General features: G+C 44.4%; 1 protein-coding gene across 1 annotated transcript in view; it reads right to left on the reverse strand.

The window, feature by feature from the left end:
- The window catches only part of SCLY (selenocysteine lyase), a 35,324-nt gene extending 28,655 nt beyond the window's left edge, over positions 1-6,669 (reverse strand). The window contains exon 1 of the mRNA XM_006893511.1: positions 6,564-6,669. Within this exon, the coding sequence (XP_006893573.1) occupies positions 6,564-6,666 (103 nt within the window). The 5' untranslated portion in view covers positions 6,667-6,669. The remainder of the gene's footprint in view (positions 1-6,563) is intronic.
- Positions 6,670-15,207: the final 8,538 nt, after the last annotated feature.

A 15,207-nucleotide genomic window follows, 5' to 3' on the forward strand; every position in this document is an offset into this window, starting at 1 on the left:
TTACTGAAACCGAGGAGGACCTGAAGCGCTTGCTTCAGAGGGTCAAGGACTGCAGTCTTCAGTATGGATTGAGGCCCAATATCAAGAAGACAAAGATTCTCGCCACTGGACCAATTGGTAGCACCAGGATGGATGGTGAAGAGTTCCATTCTTCTCAATGTTATCCACAATTATGATGGTCAACATAGCCCAATGCCTTTACACAGTCAGTAAAACACAAGTCAGCATCTTTCTGGTATGCTCTGCTTTTAGCCAAGGTCCATTTGACATCAGCAATGACATCCCTTGTTGAACAGCCATTTCTGAAACTAGCTTGAATTTTTGGTAGTTCTGTTGATGAACTATTCCAGGCATTTTTAAATATTCCTCAGCAAGATTCTGACTTGCATGTGACATCAATTTCTATACTCTAATGAATCTTTTTTTTTTTAAATGGGCACAAACATGGATCTCTTCCAGTTGGCTGGCCAGTAGCTGTCTTCCAAAAACCATGGCATTAACAAATAAATACATTCAGGGCTGATGTATTTGTTGAAATATCTCAACTAGAACTCCATTAACTCCTGAAGCCTTATACTTATTTTAATCATTTTGCCAACGCCTTCGGTACAGTCTGGAATTCCTCCTCCTCTACCGCAGGTTCCCTTTTTCTTTTTTTTTTTTTTTTTTTTTACCACAGGTCCCTGAACATATGCTGCTTCCTGTAATAGTTGTGTCAACCAATTCTTTTTGGTGAGGTGACTCTGGGCGTCCTTCTTTTTTGATGTCACTCAAAATTTTCTACCCAGAATTCTTCAGTATTGCAGCCTGAGTTCTTTGGGGTGAGAAATGCAGGCTTTGTCTTCCCTTCCGGCTTTCTACTTCCAGGTTTCCGTGAATCTCCTTATAGTACTTCGCGTTTTCTTCCTGTGCAGCCGCCCTTTGAGCCTGTTTGTTCAGTTCTCTTACTGATAATTCCTTCCTTTCATTTTAGTAGTTCTACATGCTCGAACAAGTTTCAGAGCCTCTTCTAACACCAACTTTGGTCTTTTCTGTCTCTTTAATGACCTTTTGCTTTCTTCATGGATGATGTCTTTGATGTCAACTCACAACCTGTCTGGCCTTCAGTCATTCATGTTCAATGCATGGTATTTCTTTTTGAGAAGGCTTCTAAGTTCAGGGGGGATAAACTCCAGGTTGTATTTTAGCCCCTGTAGATTTATTTCCTTTTTCTTCAGCTTCAATCTGACCTTTGTCTTAGTTATCTAATGCTACTCTAACAGAGATATCACAGGTAGATGAGTTTCAACAGACAGAATTTTTATACAATTTAGGTAAAAAATCCAAATTCAGGGTGCTAGCTCTAAGTCAGGCTCGTGTGTGTGTGAGAGAGACTGAGAGACAGACAGACAGACAGACAGACAGACTTCATCAGGCCTCCCCAGAGTCAAGGAGGTGCTCAAGCAGGGGCCTCTGGCCTCTACTGTGGGCCTGGGTCCACAACGAAGCCCCTCTCCAATCCTGACAATTCCTTCTTGAGGGCACTGAGGTCCCAACCACCCTCCTTTCTGCTTTCTTCCCCTTTTACCTCGAGGTGATTAAAGATAGTACAGGCCACATACCTGGGAAACCCCCCTTGCATAAGATTAGGGGTGTGATGGGATAAAGCGATGCTCATTCCACCCGTAATCCGTTTATAACTATTTGGTTTATCAGATCCTGGGGTTCATTATACTGCTTCTTATATTTGCTTCAGTATTTTGGGATGAAGTATGATATTAACAACTTACGTTTAAATGAACAGAACAAAATGGGGCAAAGTGTTAATAGTTGGTGAATCCAAGTACAGGTGGTACAAGTATTCAGTATAATATTCTTTTACGTTTTCTTATATGTTTTAAAAATAAAAAGGTGGCAGGGAGATTCAGGACAATTTTAAAGCCACAGTACATGTGTTTATTAGTCATACTTCATATTAAAAACACACACATGAGGCCCTCTACCTTCTCTCTCCCCCTCAATGATTTGGGCCCAGTTCACAGCAGTGCAACTTATGCATGGTGGATGGATGATTAAATGACTTTTTTTTTGTGTCCCCCATCCCCCCTGATTAAATGATTTTAAACAGTCAGTCCCTCCAGTTCTGTTTAAGTGCCATTAAGTAGGACTCAGTATTTTGGGAGTGAGGGTTCACATTCATGACGTTACAAGGACCCTTCATCCTGAGGCCAACACTGGCCTTGGAAGCACTAGAAGATGGTACTGGCAGAGCTGCTGGGGAAAGAGCAGACTGCTGGAAGAGCTGTTCCTGTGGGGAAAGGGTCAGGTCTGTCTAGGCACTGACCGGGGACACAGTGTGAACCACTGCATCGCTCTGAGAGAAGTTCCTAAAAGCCTGTCCTGCTCCTGCGTGGGGTAACTGCGATTACAAACATGTGATCCACATGAAAACAAAGGACATCACACTCACTGCCCATCGTCCCAGCCCCCTTCCACAATCAGCCTCTACAAACGACGACCAGAGAGTCAGGGCACTTTACATCAACACCCGTGGCAATCGTCTCCTCTGCCCTGAGGCTAGAACTGGATGGTGCCCGGCTAGTGCAGCTGAGGGCTCAGGGCAAAGCCTAGGAGAGTCACGCTCAGTGGAGGCAAAGACAGAAGAGACTGTCATGTTCTCACAGAATCCAGACTTTACAGAGCCAGGCAGACTAGATGAACCCTCAAAACTCTTGCCCCAAGATACTCTTTAAACCCTGAACCAGAAACCACCCCCGAAGTCTTTAAACCAACAATGAACTTGATTCGTAAAGAAACTCTGCTCTCTCACGATCCATACAGGATCAAGTTGACAACAGCAACTCAAAAGACAAGACAGGAAACTTAGGGGGCAGTGAGATTATGTTGCTTGGAGTAGGGGAGCAACTCAGAAGAGAATGGTGGCACCCGAAGAATCGATGTTACTGACTCGTCAGGTCAGGCCACCGCTGTCCAGGTGGAACGGATTCACACTGACCCACCACTGGTTTCCAAGGCTGTAACTGCATGGGAGGAGACTGCTCACTTTCTGCCACGTTGCTGCTGGCGGATTTGAACCATCGGAGAGATGCAGCCTCCGGGTTAGCAGCGTAACTTCCTCCTGACCCCGCACCCAGAGCTCCCTCAATGAGCTGTACAGCGGAGAAACTGCTGAACTGCCTTATATTGTACTGTCTGTGTTTTCAGTAACAAAAATAAATGCAGTTAATGATTTTTAAAAACACACACTTGTTCCCCTTCAGTGTTAAGAATAGAGAGGATAAAAAGCAACATCCAATTAAATCCAACTTTTGAACTCAACAAAGCTACAATGTCCTTAGCATTTTAAGGAGCTGGCAGCCTGAGTCTTGGTTTTAGTAAACTTTTCTTGTCAATAAACTACACACAATGATTATCGAATGATTAAATCTAAAAAATAAACTACTTTAAACCTCCTATAAACAGTTCTCGAGTTTATGCGGCATGTGTCTGTCTGGTCGAGGGCGGCCAGCTGTCCTCACAGCCCATCCTCCCTTCCTGCCACGCTGATGAGGTCTCATTTTCAGCTGGGACACAGCCGCCTAGAATCTTCCACTGTAGCCACTGGACTGTGCACCACAGGCCGGAACGGTACTTTCAACGTGCGTGAGTGTCTCCAAAAGACCCAGGGGACCGTTTGCTCTTTGCCTTCTTCCCACAGGCTGGAATGCTGACATGACGGCTTGAGCCGGAGCAGCCACCCTGATCCCAGGGGAAGCCGAGGGATGAGAAGACCACTCACACAGGAGCCTGAAAGAAGGGGGGAGCTGTCGCATGGGGTGGCCTGCTTTAAAACAAACAAGCAAATATTCACTGCCATCGAGTCAATTCCAACTCATCATGACCTGACAAACTGCCCCAGGTTATAGATTTTCCAAGCTTTCCAGGACCTGATCTTTTTTCTTTGGGAGGCAGGCGAAGGGGAAAAATCCATCAAATCATAGTGCATGCCCTGGTTTTTTGCTTGTTTGTTTTAAATTTTATTATTTTGTGTGTGTACACCATCAAATCAGATCTGCTGGTACCGAAGCAAATCCTGTTTTATAATGACACTGCTTTACTTCTGCAAGGCCCGGGGCCGCCCACAGGACTTCTCCATCACCTGCCCTCCTGGGCCCGCCCACAGGACTCCACCATAACCAGCCCTCCAGGTCTCTACCCATGAACAGCCACTCCTCTGCACTTTTCATTTTGGCTTCTCTATTTTTCTATTATGAACAAGACTCTTATAGCTGTTTTGCTTACCTAAAATCTCCTTAAGCATCTTTAACATCTTCCTTAAAGTAAATCTCTGTCCCCCAACCTCTTTTAATCCCAACATTGTGAAAGGAATACCACACCAAAGGCACCTAGTTCTAACCTACTAACCATTCTGTGGGAGAAAGATACAGTCTTCTTCCACATGATTTCCTGCCTCTGAAAACCCACTGGAGGGTCAGCTATGGGTCAGTTCCAATTCAACGGTACATAACCACCCATGAATAAAGCTGATTTGCAATGCATTTTTAACATTATGGTTCCTAATTAAGAAGATAAAAGTTTTTTAAAAAAAGCAATCTGCAGGCTTCAAGTAAAAACAAACAAACAAAAACCCAAAAATGACTTCCCTAAGAGTTATTCACAAGCTCCTTCATGATCTTTTATCTGCATTAAATTGGTCTCTAAATCCTCGTGTTAATACATCAGAAAGTTCCATTTTACTGTGAAGAGAATAGACTTTAGATCAGTCAGAATATATATACCAAATAAATTAATGAGCAACGAGAAAAGCCTTTTTGTTATCAAGATGCTGTGAAACTTTTTATGAACATGCAGTAGAACTTTTAATGAGCAAGCAATGAACCTTGGAAAAATCCAGGTGCCAGAACGTCTGAACTGGGTTAACTTCAGACTGACAGCAAAACTGCACTGTAAACTTAAGATACTCATTCCACCTTTCTAAAGAAGCCCGCAGCCTCTTCCTTGTCAAGGTGTTCCTGTTACAATAACTAAGATAAGAATAAAAAGTCAGAATCTCTCACCTAGAATTAAGATGTACCCAGTGTTCAGTGAGCATGCTATCTTAACTGCACCTTGAATTACCAGGTGAAATGAAGTAAATATCCCTTCCTCTAAGCCAGAGAAAACTTCAACAGAACAGATCAACACAGGAACAGCAGTAACGGGCTTGAGCAGGCTGGCAAAGGTGAGGGTGGCACAGAACCAGGTTGAGACCTGCTGCTCGCAGGGTAACGGTGAGTTGTATTTTACTCTATGACAACTAACAACTTAGCAAAGTAAAATGCATCTTCTATTTCAAAGGTTTAAGGTTAAAGTTGATTCACCTCTGCCACCTTCTTCACCAAATGAATGTTCCCTATTTCAATGTTTCCAGCTAGACTCGACCTGATCTACACTCAGCCACAAACCCTCACATCAACTGTTGACACAGTGAGCCTGGGAAACGCTGCCTTAACCAAACTGCACCAGGAGCTAAGGAATCCACGTTAGGCTACAAGTTGTCAATCAAGTCTAAGACTTGACAACTCCTTTCAAGTAAGCTCCCCTCTCCTGAATTCCTCTCTCCGATGTGAAACTTTTCCATTTCTTTGCTTTACCAAACAAAGCTGACCATGTCTCCTACATGGAAAGGCACGTGTCTATTTTCTCCTAAGATGCCACTAGAGTTCATTTTCTGAAATACAATTATTTCTTCAATAAAAGGTCTTCTTTCAGTCTGGTGTTTCTATTAAGACCAGTAAACTTACATGAAAACGCTTTATATAAAAAGTATAAATCTATATATAAATATTATTATTTTATAACACAAGTATTATATATTTTATATACATACATATATTCTTATGTATTCATTGTTGCACATTTCCTTCCTGCTCCCAGACAAATTTGCACAGATGTTATTAAATGCTAGGATTTGGCAGTAATCTCTTGGAATATTACTGAAGTTAACCAGAATGCACAATTAACTTATCTTAATTATCCATTATAAATATTAAGGAAGAAAGGCAAGATTTTTCAGTTCCAAGTCTCATCTGCTGGAAAAACACAATTTATCTCTGTTGTTAATCTCCTGAATTAAAATATATTTTAAAACTTCCAATTTAATGCTCTATTAAATATTTTCAGTTATTATTATAGTTTCTATTTTAAACATGAATATATTACAGAGATATTATAACTAAAGAAAAAATGTAAAACATGTAAGTCTGATGATGATAAATGAAAATGTATTTTGCCAATGTTCTGAGAACTGATCGAGTTAGAGTCATGAAGAATTTCCGCAGGTATTGTTATACTAAAGTAACTCCAGAAAACATCTCTCTCATCTTGTAAATGGACACAGGAGAACCTGTGATTGTACAGGTTAAAGACCATGGAAGGAGCACGGCTCCTCTTACAAAACAGGGTTTCTGGAGGGGGAACTCCTCCCAAACTGAAGGCTCTAACATGAATGTCTATTCAGAAGACCACACAATGGTGTACGGGCCTCCCACACCCTCCGTGCCTGGCACCGGATCACCAATTACCTGCTGAGTAAGAACTGCTGGGATTGCCCCAGGCCTCCCACATGGCCTCTGTCATGGCCTGGATAACATCTGGGTCCAGGGGAGTGGTTGCATTGTAGTCCATATAAACTTTCCTGTGGGTAAGAAAACAAACTTGTAAAAGGATGGATAATCTCCTGTGTGAGAACTGCATTTGAAAACCAGCCCGAGGGTCAGCCTGTTCTGACTCTAAGGTACACAACAACAAAAAGCAGACAGAATCTGAGAAGCACAGAGGTCTATCTCACGTCAAGAGGGGCCAACGGCCAGGGCGGACACTGCCCTGCAGAAATACTAGACAAGCTTCTACCAGCCATCTGGTAACCTCCACTGGGAAAGTTCTAGACTTTCTAGTAAAGGAGCCTTTGCCAGCTTCCTCTTTAACATGGACGGCTGTCCTTTTGCTGTTGTTATTCTAGGTTAGTTGGCAGCTCTAGTAAATGGGTTTTGGGTTTTTTCTTAATAACCTCCCTCCCAGAACTGCCTCAGGGTGTTCAAGGCTGTGATCTGTATGGAAGCACATCTCCTGGTCTTTGCAGGAGCCCTTTGATAGGAGTTTAGCTGTCAACCCAATGGCTTGGGGTTCAAATCCACCATGCTCTGTGGGAGAAAGATGAGCAATCCTCTCCTGTTTACCGGGTACATTTATTGAGTAGGGTGCAGCAGGAAGGTGGAAACAACGGGACTGAAGATCTGCTGGGTCCGAACCACACATCTGAAGACAGTAATCTCACTAGCCAGGGGCCAGTCCACAGGGATCTTTTTTCACTTGCTTTCAACCTAACCCATGTTTTCCTCCTCCGTCTTTCTGCAAAGGGAGCTCTCGTGGCCTAGAGGGAAGAAGCTGCCCTGACAACCCAAAGGTAGGAAACAGGTCCTTTCTGCCTTTTTTCTCATCCCTCACTGTGTTCCCAGACCCAACCGTCTAGAGAGAAGGCAGGCTTCGTGCAGGCTGTTCCCTCAGATGACCCTCACTCCCAATCCTCATGTTACTTCTTTTGGTCTTTGCTCCAATTGGCCCTACTGGACCCTCCCCAGGTCCCTAAAACTGCAGTCACTTTCCCATTCTGTCAGACCACTCAGCATACGCAATTCTTTCTTCTTCTGCCTGCCTCAGTAGACTGTAACTCAACACCGGTTTCCTGAACACACTGGGTTTTATACACTGATGCATCTCCAACACCTGTTCACAGTTACATGGCAGAGACTTCAGTTATCAGATGTTAAAGCAAACTTCTTGGATTATACAGATGTCCAGAAAGAGGATTTGGTAAAACTGATGTGTAAATCTTTTTCTCTAGTATCAAACCATCAAAACTGTAACTCTGTGTCTATAGGTGATCTTGCCTGATGGTATTAACTATATTGCTTGTTTTAAAATCAATAATGGTGTTTAAAGCAATCACATAAAAATGCTAATGAAAATATTAGTCATGATGCACACCCATGTTTATTGCGGCTCTGTTCACAGTAACAAAGAGCTGGAAACAACCCAAGTGCCCATCAACAAACGAATGGATAGAGAAGCTGTGGTACATTCACACAACGGAATTCTATGCAGCACTGAAAAACAAGGAACTCATGAAATAGTATACAAAATGGGTGACCTGGAGGGCATTATCCTGAGTGAAATATCTCAGTCACAAAAGGACAAATAGTGCCACTGCTGTAAAACTGACTGACATCAGGGTTGGGGGGAGACTGAGAAAGATGGGATAAATTATGTATACTGCATTGAAACAGATGAGGGAGAAAACTGTTTAAAAGGGATATGTGATTAGGTATTATTGTCATGACAGGAGTCCAGAACGAAGGCTGCACAGTGGAGTGGACTTGGAGGGAGGGATTGTATAACAATGAAAAAAATTTTCTTTTACTTTTCAGAGAGCAGAACAAACTGGGGGAGAAGGTTGGGCGGGGAGAAAAGTGCAACAAGGAATGAATGGCAATGCAAAATCTCTGTAAACTTTCATTTGAATTAATTTAAAAAAATATTAGCCATGGCTGTTAAGGTTTTGGTTTTGAATAACGTAACTCCTTTCCTATCAACTGTTTAAAATGAAATGGAAGCTAAGTGCAGCCTCAGAGAAGTCTGGCCAGTCATTCCTCTTAACACTGCTGTTTTCTCCTGGTCTGGCTGTGACTGGCTGCATGTGCGCTGACATCAATCCCACCACACAGAAATATGTTCCAGGAACTTATCAAGCAAGCTGGTGTTTGCTGGGCAGTGGTAGACCTTCAGACACTGTTTTGTGAGCGAATGTATGGCTTGAATTATAGACGAATATTTTACTTATCACTTTGTTCCATTTATGGAGCCTTTCCTTAAGGTGCTATCAATAGTGGATGGGATAATGAAACTCCTTGGCTTTCTACCAGGGAAGAAATGAAAAGAATAAAGATTTGGGGATCCCTTCTCCACCCAGTCCACTTGGTCTCTTTTTCTGTCTCAAAGCAGAAGGCCTGGGGAGAGAAGGTCTGATCTGGGGAGAGAGGGTCTGATCTGGGGAGAGATGGTCTGATCTGGGGAGAGAAGGTCTGATCTGGGGAGAGAAGGTCTGATGTGGGGCTGGGCTCGAGCTGCATGCACTCCCACCCTCCCGGTCGGCTGGGTCAGTGCAGAGGCGCTGCAGGGCTGAACCGCGGTGTCCTGACACTCAGACTGCACACTGTGTCCTCATCCTGAGGAAGTGGCTCCTGGCAGGTGGGGAAGCGCTGGAGCAGGTCCTCCCGTCTCCCCACCTGTGAAAGGCCCCTTTCTCGGGCGCTCAGGCCAATGTGGGGGCGCCATCTGTGAGGTCCTCGCTCCTCCTCGCCTCCTTCCTTCCCGAATTATCACTAAAGAACATTAGAAACGTTCCCTTCCTTCCCCGCCTCGCTCCTCTCTCCACAGTCGGCAGAAGTTCACTCTAAATGTAACTCATCACGACCTGCTCCAACCTCAGGAGCCCCCGGAACAAGCCCCCGAAAGCTTCCACGGGCGCCGTGACACCGGCCGGGATGCGGTCAGCCCGCGGACAGCTGCCCAGCCGGCCCTGCCCTCGCGGCCGCCCCGCACCGCCAGGCTCGTCTTCTCGGCCAGCACGGATCCTCCTGCAAGGCTGCGTCCCTCTGCGCTGGACGTGGCGTCGGCCAAGGTCCAGCCCCAAGGTCCCCTCCGGGGTCCTCCCAGACCTCGTCCCGCTCCCGGGCCGCCCCCGCGGTCACCCGGCCGCCGACCACGCCGCCCCGCGGGCTCCCAGCGGCGGCCACCCCCACGGCACACCTCTCCGGCGAGCTCTCCTCCCTGTCCACGCGCGCATTCGCCCGCGGCTCCCAGCCCGCGGCCATCGAAGCCCACCACCGCTGTCCACGCCGCTGGACCAGCGCGCCCAGCCCCTCCGGAAGCCCCGAGCGCCGCATGGAGGGGGCGGGACCGCCAGGCCAACGTGCGCTCGGATTGGCTGAGCTGCCCACACCCCGCCAATCCTGGAGCGTCAGAGAGCTAGCCGTGGAGTTCGCGGAGCCGGGTGATTGGCTGTGCGGGGTCATGTGGGCCGGTGCGTGGGGAGCACTTCCGGTGCGTCAGGGGGGCGGAGCCCGGGCGGGGCGGGAGCCGTTCAGCCCTCGTCTTGCTGGAAGCACCGGGCGGGGGGTCCTACTCCGGCCGCTGACCGTCGGGGGCCGGTCAGGGGGTGTTGTGTGCGGCCCGACCCCGGCCGCTGACCACGGGGGCCGGTCAGGGGGCGCTGCGTGCGGCCCGGGAGAGGACTCGGCCGCTGACCACCGGGACTGCGCACAGGAAGCCCCGGCGCGGTGAGGCCCCGAGCGGCCACTGTGCCCGCCGCCCGCCATGGCCGCCCTCCCCCGCGGGCCCTCGCTGACCGCATCCCTGGTGTCCGCCGCCCGGGCCTCCGCGCTGGCCCCCAGTGTCCACGCTCTCCATAGAAAGGCCTGCCCGCCCATCCCCGCCTCCGCGTGCGCAGGGGCATCGAGCTGCCTGGACGTGACGTGGACCTGGGGGTTAGTGGACCCCAGGGAAGTGGACTCCACGGTTAGAGGACCCCCGGGGTTAGTGGACCCCAGAAAAGTGGACCCGGAGTTAGTAGACCAGGGATTAGTGGGCCCTAGGGTTAGTGGACCCCGCGGTTAGTGGACCTCCCGGGGTTAGTGGACCCCGCGGTTAGTGGACCTTCTGGGGTTAGTGGACCCCAGGGAAGTGGACTCCACGGTTAGTGGACCCGGGGTTAGTGGACTCCCAGGGAAGTGGACCTCCCGGGGTTAGTGGACCCCAGGGTGGCCTCTGCCTCCACCCGTGACCTACGTGGACACTGCTGCTTCCTTTACAGGCTGTGCTGTGATTGGAGTGGAGCCGTAACTTAATTTTCTCTTGTAAGGATTTCAGATCTTTCAGCTTGAGACAGGTTTATGCTCTTCTGGGATTAAGAACATGCATATACTTGAAGAAACAGACACTCATGACCACCATTCACATAGAAGGACACAGTGTGCCTTCAACTGCAGGAAGCATGAGCAGTTCTTTCTTTGGGAGTTTTTTCCGGAGCAGTTTTTATCAGGCCAAAGGCTGGCACTCATAGTGGAAGAAGGATTGCAAAATTTACAGTTAAACATCAACTGCCTTATTTTTTTCTGAGGTCATTACATGCCAAGAGTTACTTAACAATGCTTTTTCCTGTGGGTTAGTTTTAAATCAGCAATCTATTTCTCTTTTATCTCAAAGGAACACATTTAATCTCTATTTTTGTGGCAGATTTACAGAGTCAGCAAAATTGACAAACATGTCAGCATTTGAAAATTAGGTCTATTTGGGGGGCATTGGCAGACTGACAGTTGTTTGACGCTTGTTCCCTTCACCTTGATAACAGCATTATTAGTCACACTCTAAACATTTTCAATTCCAATCTTATTCCTAACTTCTTGGAGGATGTAACTGACAAAGGTGTTCTTTTAGACCAATCTGAATGAACATTTATTTTTTATATTTATTCATTGCACAATTTCTTCCCTCCCCCAGTCTACTCTTCAGTGCCTCTTATATTCCTGATTGTTGCTAAATAAAGTCTTAACAGCTGTCTGCCACAGACATTCTTCACTGAAGCCAGAAATCCTGATTTACGCCTACTTTGTTTTACAAGTAGTTAAACTGACTGAAAGACTTGAGTTGTCTTTTCAGCGAGATCACACATCTCTAGGTCAGACTGGCATTTCACTGAAAGAGCTTTAGTTTAGACCTAAAATGATTGTCACTTATGCCAGCACCTCAGGGTTAACATTCACCTACACAATTCTGACATTGAGTTTATTCTTACTCTTGACCCGAGTTTTACTTCATCCGTGTGCGTATGTGCTGTATGTTTGTGTGAACAATTTGTAGCACATGTAGCTTTCTGTATCTACTACTATAGTCAAGATAGACCCTTTCAATATGAAAAATCCTTGGGTGTTGCCCTCTTATTAACAAACTTGCATCTCTCTTATTCCTACAAATTGACAGTCATTAAACTATTCTCTATCATATTTCAGGGAATATGTAAATAAATATATATTGGAAATACATAAATAAAAATTGTGTGCTTTTGGACACTGCTCTATTGCTCTGCCATGCAGTGGCAGCTTGGCTGATGTGATGATAGAAGACCTGCTACAGATGTTACAAACACCGGCAGAGTCACCCCTAATGGGCAGATTTCAGGGAGTTTCCAGACTGAACCAGACTAGGAAAAAGAACCTGGTGATCTCATTCTGAAAAAAATTGTGACATCTGGCCAGTGTAGACCTTATAAACAGCAACGGAACATTGAGCTGCTCAGCTTGGAAGGCACTCAGATTACTGCAATTGGTGATAATTGAACACATAATAAAGATGCATTAATAATAATTGTGACTAAAAAAAATAATAATTGTGACTAGAATGCAAAAACTGAAAAGAACAACAACAAAGGCTTGGTAGTTGGAAAATACGGCCTTGGTGATGGAAATAAGGCCAGAGATTGCATAATAAACTTCTGTACAATCAGTGTTTTAATCATTGCAAATACTTAAAAAAACACCCCAACAACAAATGACGGCTATACACATTGACCTTATCTAACTGGTTACTTGGGAGTCAAACTGACTACATTGGTGGAAAAGTTCAATATCAGTAGTCAGAAAATCCAACATCCCTTCCTGATTAAAACACTCAGCAAAACAGGAATAGAAGGGAAGCTCTGGTGACCTAGTGGTAAGGAGCTGCAACTACAATCCCAGAGGCGCATGGTTCGAATCCACCAGATGCTCTGCCGGGGAAGGAGGGAAAATCTCCTGTACCAGTCAGATCTGATTTGACGGTACACACACACACACACACAAAATAATAAAAAAAATTTAAAAAACAGGAATAGAAGGGACTTTCCTCAACATAGTGAAAAGTGTATATGCAAAACCAAGAGCCAATATCATTCTCAATGGACAAAGACTAAAAGCATTCTTGAGAACAGGGACCAGATAAGGATGTCCACTAGTCATCTCTCCTATTTAATATTTATTGGAAGTAGTTGCTATGGCAGTATGACAAGAGAAGAAAATAAAAGGCATCCAGATCAGAAAAGAGATGATTAACAATTAAAACAGACATGGGGGGGGGGGTGAAAGAAGAACGAACTGGGGATGAGGGTGGAGAAAACAGTGCAACAATGAATGAATGAAAACCCAGGATCTCTGTAAATGTTCATTAAAACTAATAAAATTTAATTAAAAAAAAATTTTTTTTAAAATTTAAAAAAAAGCAAAAGAAAAGAGATGATTAAAGTGTTGCTTTATGCAGATGGCATGATAGTATATACAGAAAACCCCAAGGACTTAACAAAAACAAACTTGTTAGAGCTAGTAGATCAATTTAGTAGAGTGGCTGGGTGCAAGATCAATATACAAAAGTAAGATTCTTCTACAGTAACAAACACAGATAAGGAAAGTAATAATACCATTTACAGTAGCCAACCACAAATTGAGATACTTCGGAATAAACCTAACTAGAGACACAAAAGACTTATACAAAGAAAACTACAAAACAGTTCTATGAAACACAACAAAAGACAAGGAAAAAAAAATGTTCCCTGTTCATGGATAAAAAGACTCAATATAGTAAAAATGACAATCTTACCAAAAGCAATCTTCATGTTTAATGCAATCCCAATACAGATACCAAACTAATTTTTGAAAGAGAAAAGGCAATTGACAAATTTATTTGGAGAAGAAAGAAACCTTGAATAAGCGAAGTACTTCTGAATAACAAGAATGAAGTGGGAGGCTTGACACTCCCTGATCTCAAAACCTACTACACAGCTGTAATAGCCAAAATAGCATGGTACTGGTACAATGACAGACACATAGAACAATGGAATAGAATATAGAGAACCCAGAAATTAATCCATCTTTATGGTCAAATGATACTCAACAAGGAGACAAAATCTATCAAATGGGGAAACAACAACCTCTTCAACAAATGGTGCTGGCAAAACTAGCCAAGTGCCTGCAGAAAGCTGAAGCAAGATGCACACCTCTTACCATACACAAAAATAAACTCCAGGTGGATCAGAGACCTAGAGGTAAAGCCTGGAACCATAAAGATCATAAGACATAAAAGAGGACTAATCTTAAAAAGGCTGACAAATACAGCCAGAAATATATAACCAGGAGAGGATAAAAATGATGAACAGGACCTTCTAAAGATAAAATCCATATGTGCATGGAAAACATATTCCAGTAGACTGAAAAGAAAACCTGACTAGGAAAAAACATTTGGCAGTAAGTACCATTTCAAACAAGGATCTCATAACAAAAGTTTACAGAATCCTACAGGGCTTTAAAAAAAAGACATGGAAAGACCATTCACAGATGAAGATATTCAGATGGCCAATGAACATGAAGAAATGCTCAAAATAATTGGCAATAAGAGATGCAAATAAAAAGCCACATTGAGATACCATCTCGCTCCAGTAGCAGTGGCAAAGTTTAACAGAACAGCAAGTAATAAATATTGGAGAGAAAGGAACTCTTTTTTTTTTTCTCCTCAAGTTGACTTTAATAAAAATGAAGATGAGTCAAAGCTAATTAGGAAAACATGGATGCAAGGGGGAGAAAGGAACTGTTATACACTGTTGGTGTGGCTGTAAAATTGGTGTAACCACTCTCGAAGGAAGTTTGGTGTTTTCTAAGTTTAACATAGAAATTCCATATGACCCAGCTATTCCATTGCTTGGAATATACTGTGGGAAAATTAAAAAAGAGAAACAGATTTGTACATCAATGTTCATAGCAGTGTTATTCACCATTGTAAGATCATGGAAATGTCCAACCACAACTGAATGAATTGAGAAATTGAGGTATATTCACATGATTAAATACTACACGCATGCAGCAGCAATGATTTGAAAAATTACTTGAGAGGCGCTGGAGAGCATTATGCTGAGTGAACTAACTCAGTCCTATAAGGACAAATACTGTTTAAGTCCAGTGTTGTAGAAATAAATAGTAAAATATGCATGAAGATTCAGGGGGGTGGGGAGCATTGGAGCAGAGGAGTGAGGATGGACAGGGGGCTAATCATAGTGTTGCACAATTTGATGGGTAGAAGGAGGGTTGGGTA

Source organism: Elephantulus edwardii, unplaced genomic scaffold (assembly GCF_000299155.1).
Source record: "Elephantulus edwardii isolate Elephantulus edwardi_28Jun2011 unplaced genomic scaffold, EleEdw1.0 scaffold00127, whole genome shotgun sequence".
Classification (NCBI taxonomy): Eukaryota; Metazoa; Chordata; class Mammalia; order Macroscelidea; family Macroscelididae; genus Elephantulus; species Elephantulus edwardii.